Below are 24767 nucleotides of genomic sequence, written 5' to 3' on the forward strand. Positions count from 1 at the left end.
ATAATATCCAACATGATGTGCGGCTTTGGGAACCTGATTCATTAGAGAAGGCATTCAGGTTAGCAAGAAAAATGGAAAGCAAAATTATGGCAACTAGGAAGCATACCATTCACAACTATAAAGATGGAAGTGTTGTTGCCCATAGTCTTCCACAACCTACAAGGTTGACACCACAACAATTGGAAGAAAAAAGAGCAAAAGGGCTTTGTTACAATTGTGATAGCAAATACACAAAAGGTCATAAGTGTGCTGAGAAGAAATTATTCTACATAGATTGTGAAGAGGAAGAAGAAAAGGAGCAAGAAAGGTCAAAAGAAGAGAATATATTCTAGGAACAAAGCCTAGATGAAGAACAAATAAATCCGACCATATCTTGTAATGCATTGGCGGGAATTACCACTCCTCAAACCATCAAGATAGAAGGACAAATCAAGAAGAAAAAGGTAATAGTGTTGATTGATTCAGGAAGCACCCACAATTTTATTCATTGTAGGGTAGCAAAAGAATTGAATTGCTTCCTATATCCAGCACCAGAGTGTCAAGTGATGATTGCAAATGGAGGAACAATAAATTTTTCTGGAAAGTGCCATAATATCAAGCTATCCATGGGAGAATATGTATTGACTAGCCCAATGCTTTCCATTCCAATGGGAGGTGCTGATGTTGTACTAGGAGTCCAATGGCTACAATCCTTGGGTACAATAGCTTTTAATTTTCAAGAACTTTTCATGAAATTTTCTGTGGAAGGAAAGGAAGTTGAATTAAGGGGTATTGCAGGGAAACCAGGAAAGATAATCAGCTCTAATGGCATGACAAAGCTTCTAAAAAAGGAGCAAAGAGGTGTAATTGCACAATTATGTTCGCTAGATGTTTCCACATTGGAATCATCTATTTCTCCAGATCTCCAAAAAGTCCTGGACAATCATTCCAAGGTATTTGAGACTCCCAAAGGTCTCCCACCTATGCGTGATCATGATCATGCTATTCATCTGATTCCAGGAAGTGTTCCTCCAAACATCAGGCCGTACAGATATCCATATGTCCAAAAAAGTGAAATTGAACGTATGGTTGCAGAAATGCTAGAGGCTGGTATAATTCAACCGAGTCAAAGTTCTTTCTCAGCTCCAGTAGTATTGGTGCACAAGAAGGATGGATCATGGCGCATGTGTCCAGATTATAGGGAGCTCAACAAGCTCACTATTAAAGATAAGTTTCCCATTCCTGTCATTGATGAATTACTGGATGAATTGCATGGATCAATTTACTTCACCAAGTTGGATCTTCGTTCTGGATATCATCAAATCAGAATGAAGATTGAAGACATTCCGAAAACGGCATTTAGAACTCATGAGGGTCATTATGAATTTTTGGTCATGCCTTTTGGCCTTACCAATGCACCTTCAACATTTCAAGGTTTGATGAATTCAATTTTCAAACCATTCCTTAGAAAATTTGTGTTAGTATTTTTTGATGATATACTAATCTACAGCAAGTCTTGGAAGGATCATGTTGAACATGTTGACAAGGTGCTACAACTATTGGAGGAGAAACAATTATATGCAAAAAGATCCAAATGTTTCTTTGGAGTCCAAGAGGTGGAATATTTGGGTCATATTGTATCTCATGAAGGAGTTAAGGTAGACCCTAGCAAAATTAAAGCCATTAAGGAATGGAAAATCCCCACATCCATAAAGCATCTGCGAGGATTTCTTGGGTTGACAGGGTATTATCGCAAGTTTGTTAAGAATTATGGGAGAATAGCAGCACCTCTAACAACATTATTGAAGAAAGATTCATTTTCATGGACTCCGGAAGCAACAAAGGCCTTTAAACATCTTAAAGAGGCAATGTGCCAAGCACCGGTCTTAGCTACACCAGACTTCACAAAAACCTTTATTGTGGAATGTGATGCTTCAGGAAATGGAATTGGTGTTGTTCTAATGCAAGATGAAAGACCCATTGCTTTTGAAAGTCGTCCAATCAAGGGAAAGTTTTTAAGCAAAGCTATTTATGAGAAGGAAATGTTGGCAATACTCCATGCACTTAAGAAATGGCGACCCTACCTAATGGGAAGACACTTCAAGGTAAAAACGGATCATGATAGCCTTAAATACTTTTTAGAACAAAGATTATCCTCTGAAGAGCAACAAAAGTGGGTCACAAAGATGTTGGGTTATGACTTTGAAATCATCTACAAAAAAGGGAAGCAAAATGTGGTGGCAGATGCACTCTCAAGAAAGGATGAGGATATGGAAGCATTGTTGTGTGCCATTTCTATTATCCAACCAGATTGGATAAACGAAGCAAAGGAGGAATGGAAGAATGACGAAGAAGTGTGGGCACTTATTCGAAAGCTACAACAAGATTCCAGTACTTCTGATACATTTAGCTGGCAAAATGATTCGTTATGGTACAAAGATCGCTTATACCTCTGTAAGAATTCCCAGCTAAAACAAAAGATTCTTATGGAATTGCACACTTCTCCCTTAGGAGGGCACTCAGGATTTTTAAAAACTTACCACAGGGTTAAGAAGGAATTTTTTTGGGATGGCCTTAAATCAGATATTCAAAAGTTTGTGGCGGAATGTTTGGTTTGCCAAAAAATAAAGTTGAAACAATTAAGACACCAGGTCTATTACAACCTTTATCCATTCCAAGCCAACGTTGGGAGGAGGTTTCAATGGATTTTATCACAGGTTTACCCAAGTCTGAGGGAAAGAGTGTCATCATGGTGGTAGTTGACAGACTTACCAAGTATGCACACTTTTGTGCATTATCACATCCATTTAAAGCCAGTACAGTTTCTACTGCATTTATGGAAACAATTCAAAAGCTACATGGAAACCCAAAGATTATTGTAAGTGACAGAGATCCCATTTTCACTGGAAATTTTTGGACAGAATTATTTTCTTGTCTTGGTACTCAGTTAGCTCATAGCTCATCTTATCATCCTCAATCTGATGGGAAAACTGAGATAGTAAACAAATGTTTGGAAGGATATCTTCGTTGCTTTGTATCTGATAAACAGACACAATGGGTCAAATGGTTGCCTCTGGCTGAATGGTGGTATAACACTTCCTTCCATACAGCAACAAAAATGACCCCATTTATGGCACTTTATGGGTACCAACCACCATCAATCACATCATATTTAAGAGAAAATTCTAAGGTTCAAGCAGTGGAACATCACATCGAACATCAACAACAAGTCCTCCAACTCTTAAAGGATAACCTGTGTTGGCACAAAATAGAATGAAACAACAGGCAGATCAACATCGCAGTGAAAGAAGTTTTGATGTAGGTGATTGGGTATTCCTACGGCTACAACCATATAAGCAAATGTCCCTTAAGCAAGCTAAGAAGGATAATAAATTATCACCAAAGTATTATGGTCCGTACAAGGTGTTGGAAAAGATTGGTACTATGGCATACAAATTGGAGCTTCCTGCAGCTTCTCGATTGCACCCAGTTTTCCATGTTTCATGTTTAAAGAAGGTTATAGGCGACAAGCTCCCAGTTCAAACAATATTGCCAGAACTTGACGAGGAAGGAAAAATTATATTGGAACCGGAAGCAGTCACAGAAACAAGAACTCGACAGCTACGAAATCGATCAATTTCAGAGTATCTTATCAAGTGGAAGAACTTATCCGCTGAAGATTCCACATGGGAGGATGAGAATTTTATGCAGAAGTATCCAGAACTACTCAAGCGTTGAGGACAACACTTTTTTGAAGGAAAGGGGCATGTTGGGTCCCTATAATACTAGTGATTACCCCATTACTATTGTAGTTATACCCCTTATTTATATTGTTGTGCCCCTATTACCCCCATATTATTATTTATGTGCCCCATAGAATCCCTCTATTGTTATTTTTGTGGCTTTATATTATTATTGTTAGGTCGGCTGAATTATATTGTGACTCCTTAGACTCCTATATATAGAAAGGAGGTTTTGTCATTTGTATCATCCAAGATTTGTTCATTTATGTAATATAAAGGAGGTTGCCCCCTCGAAGAGGCTGAATTCTAAGGCGTTGATCTATCTTTTCTATCTTTTCTTGAGCTGGTTTCATAACATATAATATTACCCAACCATATAGCGCATGACTATATATCATCGCCAATCATTACGAAGCTACTGATAGTGACCGCATGAGATCTTCTATTTATGGCAAATGTCTTATGCTCGAACTTCCATCAAATCACCGCAGCCCCATAATATTAAAAGCGATCTAACTTTTTACCTCGATTTCAGTATTAGGCTATTTTTGGCGAACATGTCATATATCCATAAGTTGTTCCATAAAGACCTCGCGGTAGAACAGACGCTGCTCCTTTATTTGATGGCTGGGACAGCCTATCACATTGCGGGGGGGGAGGTAACCTCATCATTCCCCAGAGTACGTGTCAGTCCATTATTTGAGAAAATTTTGTACTCAAGCACGGCATGGCTCAACGGTATGATCTTTTTCTATTTTTGTTTTCTTCTGCATGAGCTGACGTTCGAAGCTATTTCCATTGCATACGCTGCTGCATTTAAATTTGAACGAGGAATACACTACTAGCTTCTCTGTGCTTCAACAAACAGTTGTTGTTCCTTTGAAAATTGGCAGTGAAACTATGGGAGGAAGGTCAATCCGCCGAGAACCGCAAACATTAACTGTTTCGGCTGCAGCCCGAAGAATTCTGAAAAGAGCAGGATGGTTGACCTATTTCAACCGCCTGAAGGAGTCTAATGAAATAGTAGCAAGAGAATTTTTACAGAACATACAGGAAGAATACTCCACAGTAAGAGGAAGGCGAATAGAAGTCACCGATGACATAATAGCAAGAGTCACGAGACTACCGGCCACGGGACCAGTATGGAAAATAAAGAAGGAAAGGCTGCAAAAGGTTTTGGAAATCTTTCAGGACGAGGGCCAGAAGTTGACAATCCAAGGAAAGGGGGTGCTACGAGCAACGCTAGGAGAGCCATGGGCGGAATTGGCAAAAATCATCCAAAGTTACATCACTTGCGAAGGCAGAAAAGATGTGATAAGACCACGACATCTTAAACTCCTAGCTATCTTAAAACAAAAATTTTCTGTGAATTTGCCTGCATTGTTCAATTCTCTATTGCATGATGTCGCACAAAGTATGAATAAGGCACAACACGTAGAATCAGTTATTAGCCACCACAGATTAATTTGCTTGATAGTAAATTATAGTCTCACCCAGCAGCAGAGCAGCTGGGAAGAAATAATTGCTATTATCAATAAAGGGACGGCCACATCTGGATGCCCGAAAAAACGAAAACTAGTTGATAACACACCCCAATGTTCAGAGAAACGAAAACAGGACACTTCCACAGAAGTGCAACCTGAAAAACAATCTGAAAAACGACCCCAAAAGCGGAAACATGACGCTAGTACACCCGAACAACCAGAAAAGTGTAGAAAGTCAGCAAGGCTCGCAGGGCTACAAGGAGGCCTGGAGAAGCCCCAGGCAAGCACGAGCCAAGCAATATAAATCAAAGATGAGCAGTCTGCAGAAACAGAAGTAGAAGAAGAAAGCAGTAAGGAAACAGAGCAGTCTGCAGAAACAGAAGCAGAAGAAGAAAGCAGTAAGGAAATAGAGCAGTCTGCAGAAACAGAAACAGAGGAAGAAGGAAGTGAGGAAACAGAGCAGTCTGCAGAGACAGAAACGGAAGAAGAAGACACTGAGGAAGAAGAACAGTCTGCAGAAATAGAAATGGAAGAAGAAGACGTCGAGGGAGAAGAGCAGTTTGTAGAGGTAGAAACAAAAGAAGGAATGGAGGAGCCAGAGAAATCTATAGGGAGAGAAGAAGAACAAGATGAGTAGACTGAAGGAAAAGGAGGCGAAAAGAAAGAAGTTGAGCAGTTCGAGCAGGAGGAAGGAATGGAACAGCAGGAAGGGAGCCCATTACAAGACCCATTAAGGGAAGATGAATTGGCCGACATTTTGGCAAATATGGGCGAATATGGCCAACCCCTGACTCCATCAAACCTCCATGCCGAAGAAAAAACCTAGGAGAAAGATGCACCCGAGGAATTGCATGAAGAAGAGGCAGAAATAGAAAACTTGCCTATTCATAATGAAAAGATATTAGAAAATGTTGAGCAAGAACAGCCCGTTCCTAGTCAGAAGCCACCAGAGGAAAGTCTGGAGGAAATAAGGGCAGAAGAGGAATCAACCCAAGAAATAAAGGAGCCAAGTAAGGTTCTTACCCCGAAACAGTTACCTCAGGAAGAAAATCAGGAAGCCAGCCACAATCCAAACCGCAGCGAATGGCATGTTGTTTCTTCGGAAGAGATGATGGAAATAAGGGAATTACGAAGGGAAAAGCGGAGATTGTTGAACATAATAGCCTAGCTTCACCAGCAGATTAGGATTCTACAAGCAAGGCAAAGAGTGAAGGGGACTTCAAGAAGAAAAGGTCTGACCACACCAGTAAGGCCCATTAAGGGCAGGAGGAGGAGGACCAGAAGCCGTCCCACTGCTCAAAACCCTGACAGAAGCCAAATTGTTGTTCCAAATGAAGCTAAAAAACAAACTGTTGTTCCATTTGAAAAGGAACAACAATGGGCTGGAGTTCGCGTTAAAATTGAAAAGGATGATAAGATGGTTCAGACGGAGGCACCACCATTGGGAGTAATAAGGGCTCTGAACTCGAAGCAGCGTAATAAGAAAGTTCAAGTAAAGCTCCCGGCCTCCACAGATGCATGGAAGAAGGACCCGAAAACAAGAACCCTCCATAAACATTTGAAGCAGGCCCAGCAAGAAGCAGAAAAGCTCAGGGAGCAAATGGTCCCCCGAGAAAAATATGAAGAATTACAACAACAGCTAAGGAACGTTAACTTATCTGAAAGCCAAGCTTTCGAAGGATGGCGAAGGGAACAAGAGAAAGTTGCCAAGGTAACCTGTAGATTAGATGTAGTTATCAAACAAATGGATACCTTGTGTTCTTTATATAATGACGTTCTAGCATGTAGAGCCCCTGCCAAAAATTATGCCCTATTTTTAATGGAGAGGTATTTACAATTGAAAATAAAGGCTGTCAAAGTAGGCGCTCCTATACAGATTAACACTATGGATGATTTCATAAACTGCTGTAAACATTACGGGGTGAAAGTGCAGAGATTACTATGTGAATTTTACTTGCATAACCTTATACTAGAACAAGAGAATGAATTGAACCCAGGACCTTTTGTTGGGGACATTCAACTGCAAGCATTTATCTCATTTGCAGTTAATCAAATTAAATGGCTCAAAGCTTATAACGCCTTTCAAAAACAAGAGAACATATTAGATCTTTGGGTAAGAGCTGAGCCTAGGGATCCAGCGCAGTTATGGAGGAGTCATAGAAACCTTATGAGGGCTCCAGGAGTGATTGAAGCGCTAGGACCCATGCATGAGGCAATCATTCGACAGGGACTTGAATACTTTTCCTCTATTAAGGACCTTGCCATTGATGCAGCTAAATTTCGATATCAGGTATCTAATCCGAATATTCAGTTCAGAGAACCATTTAAATACGAGAACTTTAGACTTGCTGCTAGTCGTTTTCCCCTCTATGGCAAAATTGTTTTGAGAGCAGGGCCATCCTGGTTAGGATATAGGTTCCTCCAATCATTTGGCATCCAAAACTTGGATACCAAGCCCTATATGAGATGCCTGAGGGTCAGACAGGCCACTTCTTTGATTATTTAGTTTCGCATCATGGCTGTAGACCCTCACATGAGATTCCATCTCCTGCTTACTCACTCACTGCATTGCATATCAACTACAGTTTTTTCATGAGGTCATGAAAAAGGGTAAGCTGGGGGGTGTGTAGAGTCTCAAAGAAGGTATGTTTTGATGGTTATTTCAGTATCTTTTTCATTAGGATATATAAACCTTTCTGTATTTTAAACTTAGATAATAACGAAACACGTGAGGTTAATAGGAAAAACTGATAATTATCGTTCCTACGTGCAGGAAGGAGGAAAAGCAAAAATTAGCCATCTCAAAGGGAAAGAAGAAGAGGAGCTAACTGCTGTCCCTTTGACGGGAAACCGCAAACAGACCAGATCAAAACAGACCAACCGAAAAAAGGAAGCGGGGATACCAGTTCGGAGCAGAAAAGGAAAGAAGTGACTCAGGGTTAATGATTCTGTGAATCCCTTAGGATCTTAAATCCGGAGGGATCGCTATTTTATCTATTTTTTGTATTTAGATATCTTTGTCATCATCCTTATATAAGAGATAGCATTGTTGGCTATGGGAGAGGTTCCGTTGTAATTCCTTTTTAACAGATCAAGACTATGATCTTTATGTCTTGTTAAGACTTGCTTTGCTATAAGTTTATTTCATGCATTAATACAAACTTGGTTACTCTTTTATCTTTGATCCTGGATCAATCTTAAGCGGTGTACCCCTGGAGGCTAAGGGCCCAACCCTGGAGGACACTTGCTCTTGTACCATTACAGGTGGTTTTTGTGTGGTTTGTTCATAGGCGTAATTTGGTAATCTGTTGTGTTTTATGAACGTTATATTACATGCTCTGTTATGTTTAACTTGTTTGATGTTCCTGCAAATTGAAGTCTTCTATTGACACTGTATTATGTTACCAATTCATTAAAGTGTTGATTAATCTCTACAGGATATTATCACTCCAGTACAGAGTTCATTGTGATTGTGTTTTAGCATTATGACAAGTTATCTTGAGAAGTCTGATTTCAGATGATTATTGAATGTTACTGTTTATATCTTGAGATGCAATCGCATGCGTTTATTCAGATCAATAACAGAAGCAGATTGAGCACGTTGTGTTTCTAGGGTTGGAATTGGTAGTATTGTTCTATAGTATGTGTATATCTTTTGAGACTGCAGGATTGATGTTTTGATTGGAGTGGTTAGATAGAATCGCAGCTTGATGAACTTGGTTATTGCTTATTCCAGTTGCTGTTCCATTTAGTTGTTGTTCCATTTCTGAATTGTTGTTCCATTTAGTTGCTGTTCCATTTCTAAATTGTTGTTCCATTTAGTTGCTGTTCCATTTCTGAATTGTTGTTCCATTTCAATTGCTGGTCTATTTCAAGATTGCTGATTTGTTGTTTCATTTACTTGCCATTTCTTAAGGACAGACTCAGGCTGTAGTGAGTATCAGCGTCTGCTATTTGGCTCCCAGACCTCTGATCTGCTCCCATCAGCTATGAAAGGGATGGGTTATTGCTACTAAACCCTTGGCTGATGTGTTGTTCTATTTCATCGCTGTTTCCTTTACTTGCCATTTCATTTATATTCATCAAGGACGATCTCAGGCTGTAGTGAGCCCCAGCATCTGCTACCTAGCTCCCAGACCTCGGATTTGTTCTCATCAGTTATGAAAAGGATGGGTTATTGCTACCGAACCTTCGACTGATGTAATTCTTGGTGTGATTTAGCCTTTTAAAGTAGTTAAGTTGTAGACATGCAACCATTTACTTTTGTAGCCTTTAAGTAGTTGTACTACGAGAATTACTCTGACAAGTGCTAAGCCTCAGACTGAGACACTCTTTTGAAATAGCAAGACGTTCCCGGATTGACATTCTAATGTGAGGTAACTAGAGGTGAAAGAGACCCTTTTTATAGCTCTACATTAATTTTATCGTTCATAAATAATATCATATCATAAAATCATTGCATTTAATAATAGAAGAGAAATAATATAAAATAAATTGGACTTTTATCATTTTAGTAGATAATTTTATTGCTCATAAATAATATCATATCAGAAAATCATTGCCAGTATGCAGGCAGCCCACAATCCATCACTAAATTTCTACTAATATGACCTCACTCCAACTAATCATTAATCTTTGAGGTAAATTTCTGATTGAGAACCTGTTTGGATCAGATCTTATGAAGAAGCACTTGCTTGTGAGAAGCCACAGGTACCGCATTTCTGTGGATTTGGTTTCCCAGATTATAACTTTATATTCATGTTCTTAATGAGAAAGAGATGAATTTTGAGCCCTCAACCATCAAGGGGATCTTTGACGAATAAAAGCTAACAGATCTAGATTCTAGCAACAAGGAATATAGTGTTAAGTAGGGATGTGAAGTTTGATGATGATGGGTGGTGCAAAAAGTCACAAGAGCCTCCTATAGTGACTGAATAAAGTGAACAACTTGTTGTTTCAAATTCAAATATGAAATTGAAAGAGAAATCATACCCAGATATGCAAGATTCAGGCAAGGTAAAGGGCCCTTGCTACCTTTCAATTCAACTAGAAAGCCAAGATGGCTTACCTAAACATTTTAGGTTTCACATGAACAAGTTGGAGCACCTAAATCTACATTTAAAGTGAATCTTCCACCCATTCAAAATAGGAAATCAATTTTTTTTCCTAAATGAGGCAAATGTCATGTAATCAATATTTTCATAACCACATATCCATCCAGTAACTATTCATTGGAATACTTTGCATTTAGAATTGTTTTAGGTGTTATAGAATCAAAGTACAATTAAGATGCAAAAACATCAATACACCATTACAAATTCATTCGAAACAACCTCAGAAGTTCAAAGTAACAAAAATGGTTGGAGACAAGAAGTAAACAGAATGCTCACATTTACAGTGAATATCTTAGTGTAGATAACTAGATCACATGCATACCAATGTCATTGGAAACACTTAACCATTCTAACATGGCCAAATAGTTTGCGAAAAATGTAGTACCCGAACAACTGCCTATTAAAGAATAATCAAGAAGTTCTGGATAGTAATAGTGAAAGAAAAAATAATTGGACTTACTTACCAAAAGGCTAAATTCCAATCATTCTAAAAGGTTACCCAACAAAACTGTGTATGTAACAATAGTATCATAAGGATGTAGACAAAGGAAGATTACCCTAACAATTTCTTTTTCAAAGTTTATAAATAAAAATTAATTGTTTTTCTTTGAAGTGGGAGAACTACATAAGGATGTAGACAAAGGAAGATTACCCTAACAATTTCTCTTCTACCATGCCCAGATGCTCTCTGGGCCCTAACATTACACTACCTTTTACCTTCATGGTGGCTTATGAGGATGTCTTCCCTTTTCCAAACACTGTTGGTTGAGGTTTGTAAACAAAAACTAGTTGTTCCTTAACAATTTCTCTTATGCAATCCCTAGATTCTCTCCTAACAATTGAATTTGCAAGTTTCAACTTCATGGGAAACTTTCATCAAGCACCTTCTCAAGTGCTAAAATTCATTTGAACTCTTAACACCATTGGAAGCTATGAATGACAAGCATCAATCTGCCATTGACTTGACTTGACAATTTTTTGTTACAAGATTAGTGCATCCTTACTATTCATTGACTTAACATGAGCCTCAGATCCTTGTTTTTTCTATGCATTTGGAAATTATTGAGATTTGATCAGCTATGGTAAAGGTTGATTGATTCTCTTTGACACTCTAATTAGGCACTCAAATTATTCATCCTAGTCAATCTTAGTTTTCCACTTTCGATATATAATTTTGAACTTGATTTTTTTCTTAATGTTAGACTTCACTTGCCACCTTTACTAAGGGTGTATAATGAATGACATTTATACACCCTAGATGCTCCCACTCTGAGTGTGATTGGAGTGGCTTTTTAGTGGGATCACCCCCCTAGGGGGATACTCTCAATAACACCGAGTGGGTTAACTACAAATAATGTAATTTGAAAGTTGAAACGAGTGCCTTATCACCACACAAATATGCATAGGTAGATCCAAATGACAACTATAGATAACCAACACCCTTTTTACTATTGGATATTGGATATTTCTTTGTTCAAACTAGTACTTTTCCAGTTTCATAGGGATGTCCTTAAAGGTTGTTTTTCCTTGTTAAACTACTAAATCTACATTCACAATCCACTTAATCTAGAGACATAAAACTCACTCTTGAATTGTTTGTAAAGGATCAAGAGTGAGGACAAATCGTTGATTATATTTATGGTGGTTGGGATTATATTCCAACATAGTGAGTTAAAAGAAGAAAATGGGGTGGATGTGCACCTTACGTAAGTGCACTAATATAACCATGAATCAAAACAAGAAAATGAGGTGGATGTGCACCTTAAGTAAGTGCACAAAATCTACCAACTCATTGCAATTCTATGAAATCATATGCAACCAATAGATTCCAGGAGCTAGAGACAAGGCATAATCAAATCAAAACCATTGCATTACCCAATGGACTAGATTACATCACTTGATTACATCATAATGATGATGTAGGAGAGGTTTCCAAAGATCCAACAACAAACAATAGTGGAAGATGGTAGGTTGGATCCTAAAGGTGAAAGAGTGGTGAGCCTTCCATTGCTACAACTGCTTCTAAAAAAAGTTTCCAACCCCGTCAACTTCTCTAAAACGTGTATTGTAAACCAATAAGGGAGTCAATTAGCTCCAACTAATAGGAAAGCAAGGAAAACATGCTAATATTGTCATACTCTACATGGCTACCATTGTAGCTTGATCTACTGTTTGGGAGGGATTTCTAAGGCTTTTTATAGCAAAAGAAAACTACTTTTTACCAACTCTAACCTTAGAAATTAGAGTTCCTATCCTCCTAAGAACAATAATTTGATTCATGTAAATATATTGCATTCAGATAAAAAAAATGGCAGGTTGCCTAATACACCTGGAATATTTAGCAATGAACCAATAAATGCTTGGAAATGAGTACTTGATGTGGTTCATGAGAAAGGCAGTATAATATTCTTCCAACTTTGGCATGTCGGTGAGCATTGCATAGTGGTGAATTTTAATTCTTAAATTGATACTCATAATGGATTCCAAACATTCGTTGATTTTCATTTCAATCAAAAACTCATATTCTATAATTGAAATTTGGAGGCCAGACAAATATAAATTAATAATTTTTATTTCTATTTTGAAGGACTAAATCCCAATATTTTGTGCATCATGTACAATTTATCAACCCAATGGAGATTTAGTTGTTTCATTTACGAACAAAAATATTTCTAATAAATGGAAAATAAATATGCCAGACAAACCCTTGGGAAATTATTCAAATCCTTGAACACTAACCTCACAGATTCTTCTGTTGAGAATCTCTTTGTGCTGAAGTGCAAAGAAGTCCCTATCACTATCTTTGACTAGATTTTTCTGCACAGTTAATCATTTCTTGGAGGCACAACAAACCACCCATCCTTCTTCCTCTTAGGAATAAAATAATAAATTCTGGTAAGGAAAGTTTTATACCATTGCTCAAAATTTTTCATGAGAGCTACTTACTAAAATAAAATAAATGAAGTAGTGCATACTTGAAATAAAAATTTGTGCACTCTTAGTATTTCTTCATTATCATTTGCCTTTTCTTGCCTGATTCCCCAACAGTGTCTAGTACAGACTCAAATGGTAGTCCAGAATATATTTTGTGGAATATCCAAACACACTTGCTTCAGAACCTTCATGTCTACCTGTTGTTAGTGGTGAAAAAAGGACCACAACTTTTAGAACCAAGAAAAAATTTAGAATGTTAGCAAGTAACTTAAGAGAAAACTATCAAAAGGAACATGTCTCAAATGAGTTTTCACAATGACCATGAAACAAAATACAACTATGATAACTATGATTGATTCAATACAACTTCTCAACAATTAATGTACACCATAATATAAAATGAATAACTGAAAAGTTGAAACCATACTATATATTGCCTATGTCATTATCCAATTAATTTTCCTTCATTAAAATAACAATGGCCATGTCAATACCCAACTATTTTTCCTCCATTAAGGTGACTCAATGCCACAAAAGTAGCAATAAAATTCAACTACTTGTATCAACTTTTTTGACAATCCTTTTCAGTCAGAGTTTTACAATCACTAATACAAAATGAGAGATTAGTGACCATGTGACTAAAAATGTTAGTCACCACAATTATTTCAAGTGAATTACTACTAATTTGAGCAATTTTAAGTGACCCAACTAAAAACGACTAATTTAAATGACTAATTTAGTCTAGGGATAAAATATATGACTAGATAATAAGTGACCCAACTAAAAGTGACTAAAATAAATGACTAATTTAGTCCAAGAATAAAATATATGACTAGATAATAACTAAAAAAATAAAACATTATTAACATAAATGACTACTATAGTCCAAGAATGAAAATATGACCAACTAACAAGTAAAACAATTATATGTATTAGTCATTTTTAATTGTCACTCCATAAATGGAAAATCACAATTTTGATACAGAAGTGTTACGTTTCATAGCCTTTCCTTCAATGAAATCATAGCTATGTTTACATGTCAAATGTATTAGAAGAAACTTTACAACATGGAAGCTAAGAGGTTATCCAAAATTTCTTCTAACTCAAGCCAAAACCACCACCTCCGTTTCAAGTGAGGTCGACATAAGGCTGCCTAGTCTTCGCTCGACCAGTGGAATATTAAGGAGGAGATCATCTTGTAAATAAGGATAATGTTAAAAATGTTATTACCTCCAAGTTTAAGGATCAGTTTCAATGGGATGATAAGGAGCTAGGGGGAAAATGACGCTAAGTTATTATAAATAGGTGATCAACCCCACTCTTGCTATCTAGCATTATCTTTCTACCTTGATCAATACTAAGAACAAATTGAACATTGGAAAGACAAGAACTAACTCCTATGAGCTTTGAAGTGAAACCAGGCATTGTTATATTGTCAAAACACCCTAGGACAAAAAAATCAGTGATCTTTGCAATACTAAGAGAGTTGAAGATGAAAAATACTTTCTCTTGGATTACCTAGCTCTTACTCACATCTATTCTCATATCCAAAACATTTTCTACACTACCAACCTTCTTGACTTGTTTTGTTAACAAAAGTATAGTGATCTTGGAGAACTTCTTTCCTTATTTTTTAATCATAGAAATAAAATATTAAAAAGTTGTAATTAATCACTTACTTTTATAAGGTCTGATAAACCACAATGGTTTGAATAAACATGAATCATTAACATCGTATATATATTATTTTATTATTTTATAATTATTAATAATAATTTTCAAAATAAATTATATATATTTCATATGTTAAATATAATATGACTTATTAATATTTACCATTCATTTATTTTATGTATTCTTTAGTTAATAATCCATATTCAAACTTCAATAACCAGAAACCCTACGTTAGAAACACATTTTTCAAGAAACAATAATAAAAAAAAAAACAGTTCAAAGTGAACATGACCGTGATTTTTTCATTGGCATTTCAACTTGAACAACCCTCACTAATATTAAGAATTTACAACACAAATACTTCGTATTTAACCTAGACAGGGTTATTTTCAGTGACAAAATAAAATCATAGCCAACAACTATTAGTACCTTCATCATTCTCAAAAACCCAAAAACCCCTATCTTAGATTTTGATATATCAGATAGTCTTTGCAAAGAATTTTTCATTCGCAATTATATAACAATACAGATGATGCAGAGAGAGAGATCGATTGATAAAGAGAAGAAACAAATGCCTTACACAGTGGTGTATCTAATGGCTATGAGCACATACATTATTGACCTCCTCCTCACTTGGAAGCCTACATCCAAGAACATGTATCGTTTTTTGTAATTTTAGGCTTTCATTGAAATGAGTTACTCGTTAGAAGGATTTACATACAAACTTAATCAATAATAAGGGTTTTGTTTTCTCTTCTTCTTCTACAAATTTACATCTGAATCTTCATGAATATTTGTGATTTTCGAGGATTGTACGACTCTTTTGATCTTTCTAAACCTTCCAACCGACCTGTAAAAATATTTGGAATTTTCAAATCAATGCTAGGACAATACTTCTTCAGAGAAAGATAGACTTAGAAGGCTTATTGGAAACATAGTTACACACTCATTTTTTTGTGCTCATTACATGATTTATAAATAGAATAGAGTATTCTATAAATATGGGAACTATCCATTGACCTATATTTATGTAAACAAGTTCTTTGGGCAATTTTTTCATTTCTAGCTGTCATTATTTTTTATATTTATTAATAAATAGATATTGTTGAAACACACACATTCCTTGGAAAGCCTTATATAGAAACTTAAGGCATATTTCCCCACATTTGTGGATGTCACTAATAACAAACCTGTTGGTATAAACTAGTACACCTTCTTATCAAACAAACTCACAATTTAGGAGATGAAGTCAAGAAACCTCACATATGATCCGAGTGAAACTAAAAGGGGGTCATGTCACCTCACCACCCCTCTTCTCCACTTTAGGTCATATCACCTTAGGCTCAAGGGGGGCTTCCCTAGGTTAAGATTTAAGGCTATCAATATGGAGGTGTCATGAAGGTTATATCCATCAAAATGGTTTTGTCAAAATTTTAGGGTATGAAAGTTTATGGGATGAATGGAGACCAATTCGTTCCCCTAGAAATATTTTTTGGGGGCATATGAGTTTAATTAAGGATTCCTATGGGAGATGGAAAATCGATATAGGGTGATATATAGAGCTTCCCACTACTAACCTTGGAAGATCAAAAAAATCCTAGAATCATACCAAATCCATGAAGTTCAATGGACGACTCTCAACTAGAAACCTTCATAGTCTTTTCAAGAAGGGATATATCTAAAATAAACCAAGTGAATGCACCATATACAATAGAAGAATATAATTACACAAGATAATCCTCCATAATCTAAAACCCCTAGCGATGAAAATCCACAAAATGTTAAAAACATCCACAAGACCATCCCCACAAAAAGTCACTCTTATCATCCTTCCACGCCCTCTTTTATAATGAGAAAGTAATAGAAATTTAAGAACAACCTAAGGTATTTCCCCCCCAATCCCACCATGACAAAATGATATGAAGTACATCTCTATTTTTAGGGAGATGCTCAACTTCTTTTTACAATAAAATATTAATTTCTTAATCAGAAGTCTGTAGTATAGCCTATGGAGGGGTTAAAAGCTCGCTTCTCTAATTAATTACTCAAAATACAAAATTATGTGCTTCTTAAGCCACTTATATTGTAATTAAGGGGTACAAGGCCTCAAAGTTTACTCATATCCATAAATGAGGCGAATAATGGGGCTTTGTTGCACAACATCTTGCCTCCATAGGCCCTTGAAGATCTCTTGCTTCACAAAACATGAAGTTCCATTCTCCATGGGGGGATAAGTGGGCTTAAAAAATGTAGCATTCAATCTTCAAAGATATTCCTCCTCCTTAAATCATGCAAGCCAAACCCAATTCCTCTCTAAATGGTGAATGTATGGACTTCAGACTGCACAGTCCAACCTTCAAGGGGAATAGATGGGTTTTCTCATGCCTGCAAGATTTGAAAGAAAATAAATGGGTTTCAACATAAAATATGTAGTCTATAAAATATGAATGAAAAATCCATGCAAGGGGCTTCTCCTCAAAGCAGGACCACAAACCAAGTGTGAAATCTCAACCTCATGAATACCAACTCTCCTTGGGTTCCTCTAATGGAATTGAAGGCAAAGACCCCACAAAACGTGTGAAAGCATTCAAATTAGCTGAAAAAATTAATGTGTAATAACTCCAAAGCAAAGTATACAAGTTGGCTTCCAAAATGAACAGGTTGGTCTAGTCCAATTGTGTAGGTCGACTCATCAAAACATTTTCCAATGTGGCACATGTACATATATTTATATGTACACCCTAATTCACCTTATCACCATAATTATGGACCAACATGAGAGCATTCCTCTCTCTTTGACTTATGAGCTATTGAACAAGGGTTGTTTGGGATCCATTTTCCTTTATGGATTATTCTCTCAAAAGGGATTAAAATCTTCCAATGAGTCTACCACTTGACCTTTGCTAAATGTCTAGAAGAGGCATCAGTTTCATCATTTTAATCCTCAACATCTTTGAAAACTTATCCTTATTTCACATAGTAATATTACAGTTTTTCAAAAAAAAATAAATCTCCTAAGCATATTTGAAAATACTAGTACTGCTTTTTCTAAGAGCCTTAATTCCAAGTCTGCTATAGGTGAACCATTGTTGCTTCTCCTGGATCATCAAGTGTTATAATTATGCCACTATCTCCACTTGGAATGAAATACTTAATGTGATCTAAGGTTTGTATAAAAACACCATTTCCAAACACCACTCTTAATGCGAAGAGTCTCATGTAGAGTGCATTTGTGTACATGTTTCTTAATTCAATGATGACAATATATTTTCTCAACAAGGCTTTATTTTCCATATCATTGGATCAGACAAGGTATTTCACAAATGGATTATGGAGGTCCCAAATTATAATCTTATATCTAACTCTTGAAAGAAACGTTGCATCACTTTACCAATTGCAGCCTCATCATCAACTCCACTCTTTCTAATAATTATTTGGATTTTCAAAATAGTTTTCTCACCTTGGAGATCTCACTTCCATGAAATATCCTTTGAACACAATCAAATTCCTTCATGAGGGCTTTCCTATCCCAATCAGGTGCACATTGCTAAAAACATCCTTTACCCTAATAGTTCTAGTGTCCTCTTACAAGGCATACATATGAAAAGCATTTCAGATGACCCTGCACAACCCTTACTATTGATACCCATGCTTATTTCTCCTTCACCAATTTCACAATATGTCTATGTCTAGTGGTAAAAATTATCATAGACTACCCATCAGAAAATATTCACTTCAAAGTCAAATTTTCTCCAAATAACACACATGTAAAGGCTATAGAATATATTCTTGGCACTACAAACTTTATAGATGCAATCATCCATAGGAAGCTGACTCTGACATGCTATAGTTCTACACCATTTTGTCGCCAAATATCTCAATGATAAATGCTTGATTGACACTGATATTTGTATGCAAAAAGCCTTTAATACTTCTAATGAATTATGTGTGACCTGGAGTTAGGTGTAATATCCCTAATTCCTTGCACAAACTTTTGTAAAAGGATAAATTATTTCATACATTGAAGACTTGATATGCCTTCAATGATTGATGTCTTCTTTGAAATGTGAATCTAACTATTGTCTTCTGTGTTTTCATACTTAAAGGATTCAAAATAAACAATCACTGTTATTTGTCACTAATTTTCTCCATTGTTGATGAATAGAGCTACCTTGTTAACTCCATGGGATCAACCTACTATGAAAAGACATGAAGTAGAACCTGTATTTCCTTCACTTTCATATTCTAAAATTTTTGTGCAAACCCAAATATAAACTAGTGGATAACACGCCTCACCCATGGGATTCAGAATTGCAACCTAATGGCATGGAACTAGAAAAATGCCTAGTAAAATTTGAAATGACTAATTGTGCTAACTCTTTGAGCTTGAAAATGCAAGAGGCATATTCAACCCTGGACAATAGGTCTAGAAGAGGTTGTGTCATCTATTCAAAAGCTATAATAGTTTTATATCCTATCTTCTCCAATGACTACACCATATCACTACAACTTGGTATTAATTACTCAATCAAATCTACCCATGGCTTTCACCTGAACTCATCTACATATATCACATTACAACAGAGACCACTATGGACACTATCGACACATTTTCACAAACCATTGCTTACGGTATAAAATTATTTTCAAATATTGGAAAGATTCATTCTGTTGCATTATCATGGGTAGCATGCCCTCTAGATCCTGAACCTGGGTCATCATCAGTTATCCGAATTGCTATAAAATCACATCCACACCATGGAAATTACTCATGGCTTATGGGATAACAGTTTTTTTAATTCCTATTTTTTTTATAATGTGGCTCATTGGCAAGCTAGTGACAGTAGCATAGGATTTGAAACATTGAAGTGTGTAAGATGCTCTCACTACTAATATTTTTTGGTTTGCTAAGTTGTGTGAGTCTTGAAATGACTACACACTTAACCTTTGGCTTGATTAATCGAGACCTAGGGGAAGTAAGCCATTAAAATCACCACTAGAGGTGGTCCATGCTAGCCCTTAGCATGACTATATTTTTGCCTACAAAATTTCGAATTGGTGACCTTAACGCTACTGAGTGCCTTAACAATACACCTTGTCATTGTCTATTCTATGCCCATGGGCATAAATTACCACTAATTATTTTAAATAATTTACTTCTATTTACCTGATTTATAAATTAATCAATTTTAATTAAAAATTATTGGTTGAATAGCGCAATCTCCCCTCCCTACTTTAATCAATGGTGTATGAAAAGTCTTAATTTAAATTAAAAACAATGGTTACCACTTTACCTCAACCCACCCTCCAACCCCTCCAACCCATTTTATGTGGAGGAAAAAAAGACCAAAGAAACTTTTAAGAGTGAACCCAAAAAAAAAAAACAAACCAAAAAAAAACAAAATGAAAATTAAAGTGGTTAAAATAGTTCACCAAATTTAAGCAGAAACTTAATATAGATTTAAACCTGCAGAAGGAGTTTATAAAAACCCTCTTCTTATATGTTCAGCCACTCAAAAAGCACCTCATGAGTGTTTGGAATTCTTGAATGAAACTGATATGGGTTCACATTCTTTCATATCCCATCCCCTCACTCGAAAACTAACTAATGTGGCTTAAATTCAGATAGATTGAGGACTGGAATGCAGAGGACAAGCTATTTCAACAAAATATCAGTTGTACTCTAAGCTTATCATGTCATCTTTCTTACTCAATAATGGAAACCTAAATAGGCATGCAACTCTACAAATTCACTTTGCCTTGCCTTCATTCTAAAGCATTGTTTCTTGGGAATAAATCTCATGGAGATTTAGGTACCCTTTAGCCATGGTTGAAAAATAGGAGCACACCAAGTCAAATCCGCTAGCCACCTAGCTCATGAATTTCACGGATGTGAGGCCTGGGAAGTTCATGGAGCTAAAACCCATAGTAAATTAATGGTGCACCTTTTGTGATTTCATGGAGACCATCTTATTCAGGGAAGTCATCGACCACATCGAGTAGGTAAGAGGGATCCACGACTATTGCCTCAAGGTTAGGGGCTTGAAACCCAGGGCCATACATATGGCTATTTTTTGTTGAATGAGGGATTTGGTATCATGAAAGTTTATGATTGCAGGGTTATGCACAGAATGGGCATTTCGAGGAAGTGTTAGAACTGTTTCATCAGATGGAAATGATGGGAGTGGACCCAGATGCAATCACATGGAATGTGATGATTGCGAGCTATGAACACAATGGGTATGGTCATGAAGGCTTGAAAATTTTCAATCAAATGCAACTGGTAGGCACCAAGGCTAATTCCATAACTGTAGCAAGTTTAATCCATTCATGCATAGATCTGGAGTGTCTACATCTTGGCAAGGTAATCCGCGGTTACGTTATTACAAGTGGGTTTGAATCACATATTCTTGTTGGGAATGCTTTGATTGACATGTATTCTAAATGCAAGAGTGTAGCAGATGCACATAACATGTTTGTGGGATTGTCTCGGAAAGATGTAATCTCGTGGAATGACATGATTGCAGGTTATATACATAATGAGTACAGTGATGAGGCTTTGGAAATATTTCATGAGATGCATTTGGCTTCTGTAAAGCCCAACTTGGTCACATGGAATGCCATGATTTCTAGGTTTACTCAGAATGTACTCTTTCACCGGGTGCTAGATCTCTTCAATGAAATTCAAGTGGAATGTATGAAACCTAATTCAATCACCATTGCTAGTACTCTCCCAGCTTATGTCCACATGGGAGATTCACCACATAGCAAGAAGGTCTATAGTTACATAGTCAACAATAGGTTTAAGTCCAATGCCCTTGTGGAAACTTCCCTTGTAGATATTGATGCCAAATTGGGACATATAGAGGCAACACAATGTGTTTTTGATGTTATTTTTGAAGGATAAAGAGAAGTTGTGTCATGGACTGCAATGATAGTTGGGTTACTCAAAATGGTCACAATGAAGAAGCTTTGGAACTCTTTCGGAAAATGTAAGTCAATAGATTTATGGATAATTCTATCACTATTGCAAGTGTTCTCCCACCATGTGCCCATCTAGGATCTCTGGAACTGGGTAAGGATATGCATGGCTATGAAGCTAGAAGGGGAGCGATTTTGATGCTCCGCCTTTGAACCATCCATTTCATCTCTGTGTTATTTAACCGTTCTTTGAATTTGGGGGTAATATATTCTATAGAGTTTTGAAATGGTCAACAAGGGAGAGGACCCTACGATCGATATATATCTTTGTACTACCTGTTCCATCATTGGCATGTGGCAACATGATAGAGTGGATATCATTGCCAATGACCAAGGGAACATGACCACTCCTTCCAATGTGGGTTTCACTGATACTGAGCAACTCATTGGAGATGCCGCAAAAATCAGGTCGCCATGAAACCCACCAATACCATTTTTGATTCCAACAGATTGATTGGAAGGAATTTCAATGAATCTACTATTCAGAATGACATCACATTATGGCCTTTGAAGTTAATTCGAGGGTCTGGTGACAAGACCATGATTCTTGTTAATTACAAAGGCGAGGAGAAGAAGTTCACTGCAGAGGAGATCTCATCCATGGTGTTGATGAAGATGAGGGAGACTGAAGACGCTTACCTTCGTGTCACAATAAAGAATCTCATCGTCATTGTTCCTACATCTTTCAATGACTCCCAGAGGCAGGCTACCAAGGATGCTAGAGTGATTGTTGGGTTGAATGTGATGAGAATAATCAATGAGCCTAGTGCTACTATTATTGCTTATGCTTTCGACAAGAAAGTTGGCGGTGTGGGTGAGAAAAATGTATTGATATTTGAATTGGGTGGTGGAACATTTGATGTTTCACTTTTGACTATTGAAGAGGGTATTTTTGAAGTCAAGTCTACTGCTGGTGACACCCATCTGGCTGATGAACATTTTGATAATAGTATGGTTAACCAATTTGTACAAGAATTTAAAAGGAAGTTAAAAAGGGATATTAGTGGTAGTGCTAGGGCTTTGAGAATATTGAGGACCGCTTGTGAAAGGGCCAAGAGGACTCTTTCATCCACTACTCAGACAACCATAGAGATTGATTCTTTGTATGAAGGTACCGACTTTTATTCAACAATTAATAGAGCTAGGTTCGAAAAACTGAATATGGATCTATTCAGAAATTGTATGGAGCCTGTTGAAAAGTGTTTGAGAGATTCTAAGATGGATAAAATCTCTATCCATGATGTTGTTTTGGTTGGTGGGTCTACTAGAATTCCCAAAGTGCAATAGTTGTTGTTGGACTTCTTCAATCAGAAAGAGCTTTGCAAGAGCATTAACCCCGATGAGGCTATTGCCTATGGTGTTGCAGTGTAGACTTCTATTCTAAGTGGAGAAGGAAATGAGAAGGTTCAAGACCTATTACTTCTTGATTTTATTCCTTTCTCCCTTGGTCTAGAGACAACAGGTGGTGTTATGATTGTTTTTTATTCCTAGAAATACAACCATTCCTACAAAGAAAGAGCAGGTATTATCTACATACTTGGACAACCCACCCGGTGTTATCATTCATGTGTATGCAGGTGAGAGAACATGAACAAGAGACAATAATTTTTTGGGAAAGTTTGAATTGTCTAGTATCCCACCTGCTCCCAGAGGTGTTCCTCAAATTACAGTGTACTTTGATAGTGATTCCATTAGTATTTTGAATGTTTCAGCTGAGCACAAGATCACTGGACAAAAGAACAAGACTACAATCACCAATGACAAGGGTAGGTTGAGGGAGGAAGAGATTGGGAAGATGGTTCAGGAAGCTTAGAAGTGCAAGTCTGAGGATGAAGAGCATGAGAGAAACATCGAGTCCAAAAACGCATTGGAGAACTATGCTTATAACATGGTGAACACAATCAAGGATGAGAAAATTTCTACCAAGGTGGATCCATCCAACTAGAAGAAGATTGATGATGCAATCAAGTAGGAAATCCAATGGTGGGCTAACAACTAGCTAGCTGACACTAATGAATTTGATGATAAAATGAAGGAACTTGAGAGCATCTGCAACCCGATAATTGCAAATATGTATGAAGGTGAAAGTGGTGACATGCCTGGAGGTGGCTTTGGTGGTGTTCCTCCTGAGGATGGACTGTCTAGTGGTGGAGGTGTTGGCCCTAAGATTGAAGAAGTGGACAAATATGTCTCTCAAAATGTAGATGATATTACTATATTTTTTTGTCGTAATAACTATATTACTATTAGAATAATTTTTATGTTGAAACTTGGCAAGCAAATTTTATATGATGCAATTACCAACTATTATAGCGATTTTATGTTAATGTTGAAACTCGATGCAATAGATGCCCATTCACTCTGAGAAATATTGAAAGTATATTCATTTTACAACCCTCCTTCGTACTTAGTAGTAGTGAAACAAATTTCCTTTTTAGTAGGGTGCGATGGCGGGACCTCTGAGAAAACAAATATCATTCGTTTCTTTTCGTACTCAAAATTCTAACTTCTCATTACTATGAATGAGGAAGGGAGGTCGAGTTGTCATTTCTTAGAGGTGGGCATGGAAGTGACTTAAAGAGAGAATTATTCAATTTCCATGCACCATCTTGGTTTCTGTAGGAAGGAACAGACCAGTTATGACTATTGAATTTCTATTTTTTTAATTCAATCGTTGTCCGGTCATAGAATAAGTATTGAATATGAGAACAATATTCTGGTAACCTGGAGCCCCAAGTGTTAAAAATGAAGCTAAAGAAACTATTTTCTATGACATTCACAAGGAAATCTCTCTTATATATATGAAAATCATTCTAAACGTCATGTTTTCATGGCCGATAGTGTAATAGGGTTGAAGT

The 24767-nt window shown here is 36.7% G+C and overlaps 1 protein-coding gene and 1 pseudogene across 1 annotated transcript; both read left to right on the forward strand.

The window, feature by feature from the left end:
• Window positions 1–7091: 7091 nt before the first annotated feature.
• LOC149184876 (pentatricopeptide repeat-containing protein At1g20230-like) lies at window positions 7092–21835 on the forward strand. Its single transcript, XM_089415469.1, has 2 exons — window positions 7092–7319; window positions 21047–21835. The coding sequence occupies exons 1-2, from the start codon at window positions 7092–7094 to the stop codon at window positions 21833–21835; spliced, it is 1017 nt and encodes a 338-aa protein (XP_089271595.1).
• Window positions 21836–22135: 300 nt separating this feature from the next.
• Window positions 22136–24274, forward strand: LOC149184877 (heat shock cognate 70 kDa protein 2 pseudogene; annotated as a pseudogene).
• The last annotated feature ends 493 nt before the right edge of the window (window positions 24275–24767 follow it).

Source organism: Pinus tabuliformis, chromosome 3_2 (genome assembly GCF_031772625.1).
Source record: "Pinus tabuliformis cultivar Carrire ecotype Pingquan chromosome 3_2, CPIR1, whole genome shotgun sequence".
Classification (NCBI taxonomy): domain Eukaryota; kingdom Viridiplantae; phylum Streptophyta; class Pinopsida; order Pinales; family Pinaceae; genus Pinus; species Pinus tabuliformis.

Bases quoted from the DNA above. Each gene is read 5' to 3' on its own strand.
- LOC149184876 (XM_089415469.1), top strand. From the start codon at position 7,092: ATGGATGATTTCATAAACTGCTGTAAACATTACGGGGTGAAAGTGCAG. The intron at 7,320-21,046 runs GTAAGAGCTGAG...TTATGATTGCAG, and splicing joins AGAACATATTAGATCTTTGG to GGTTATGCACAGAATGGGCA.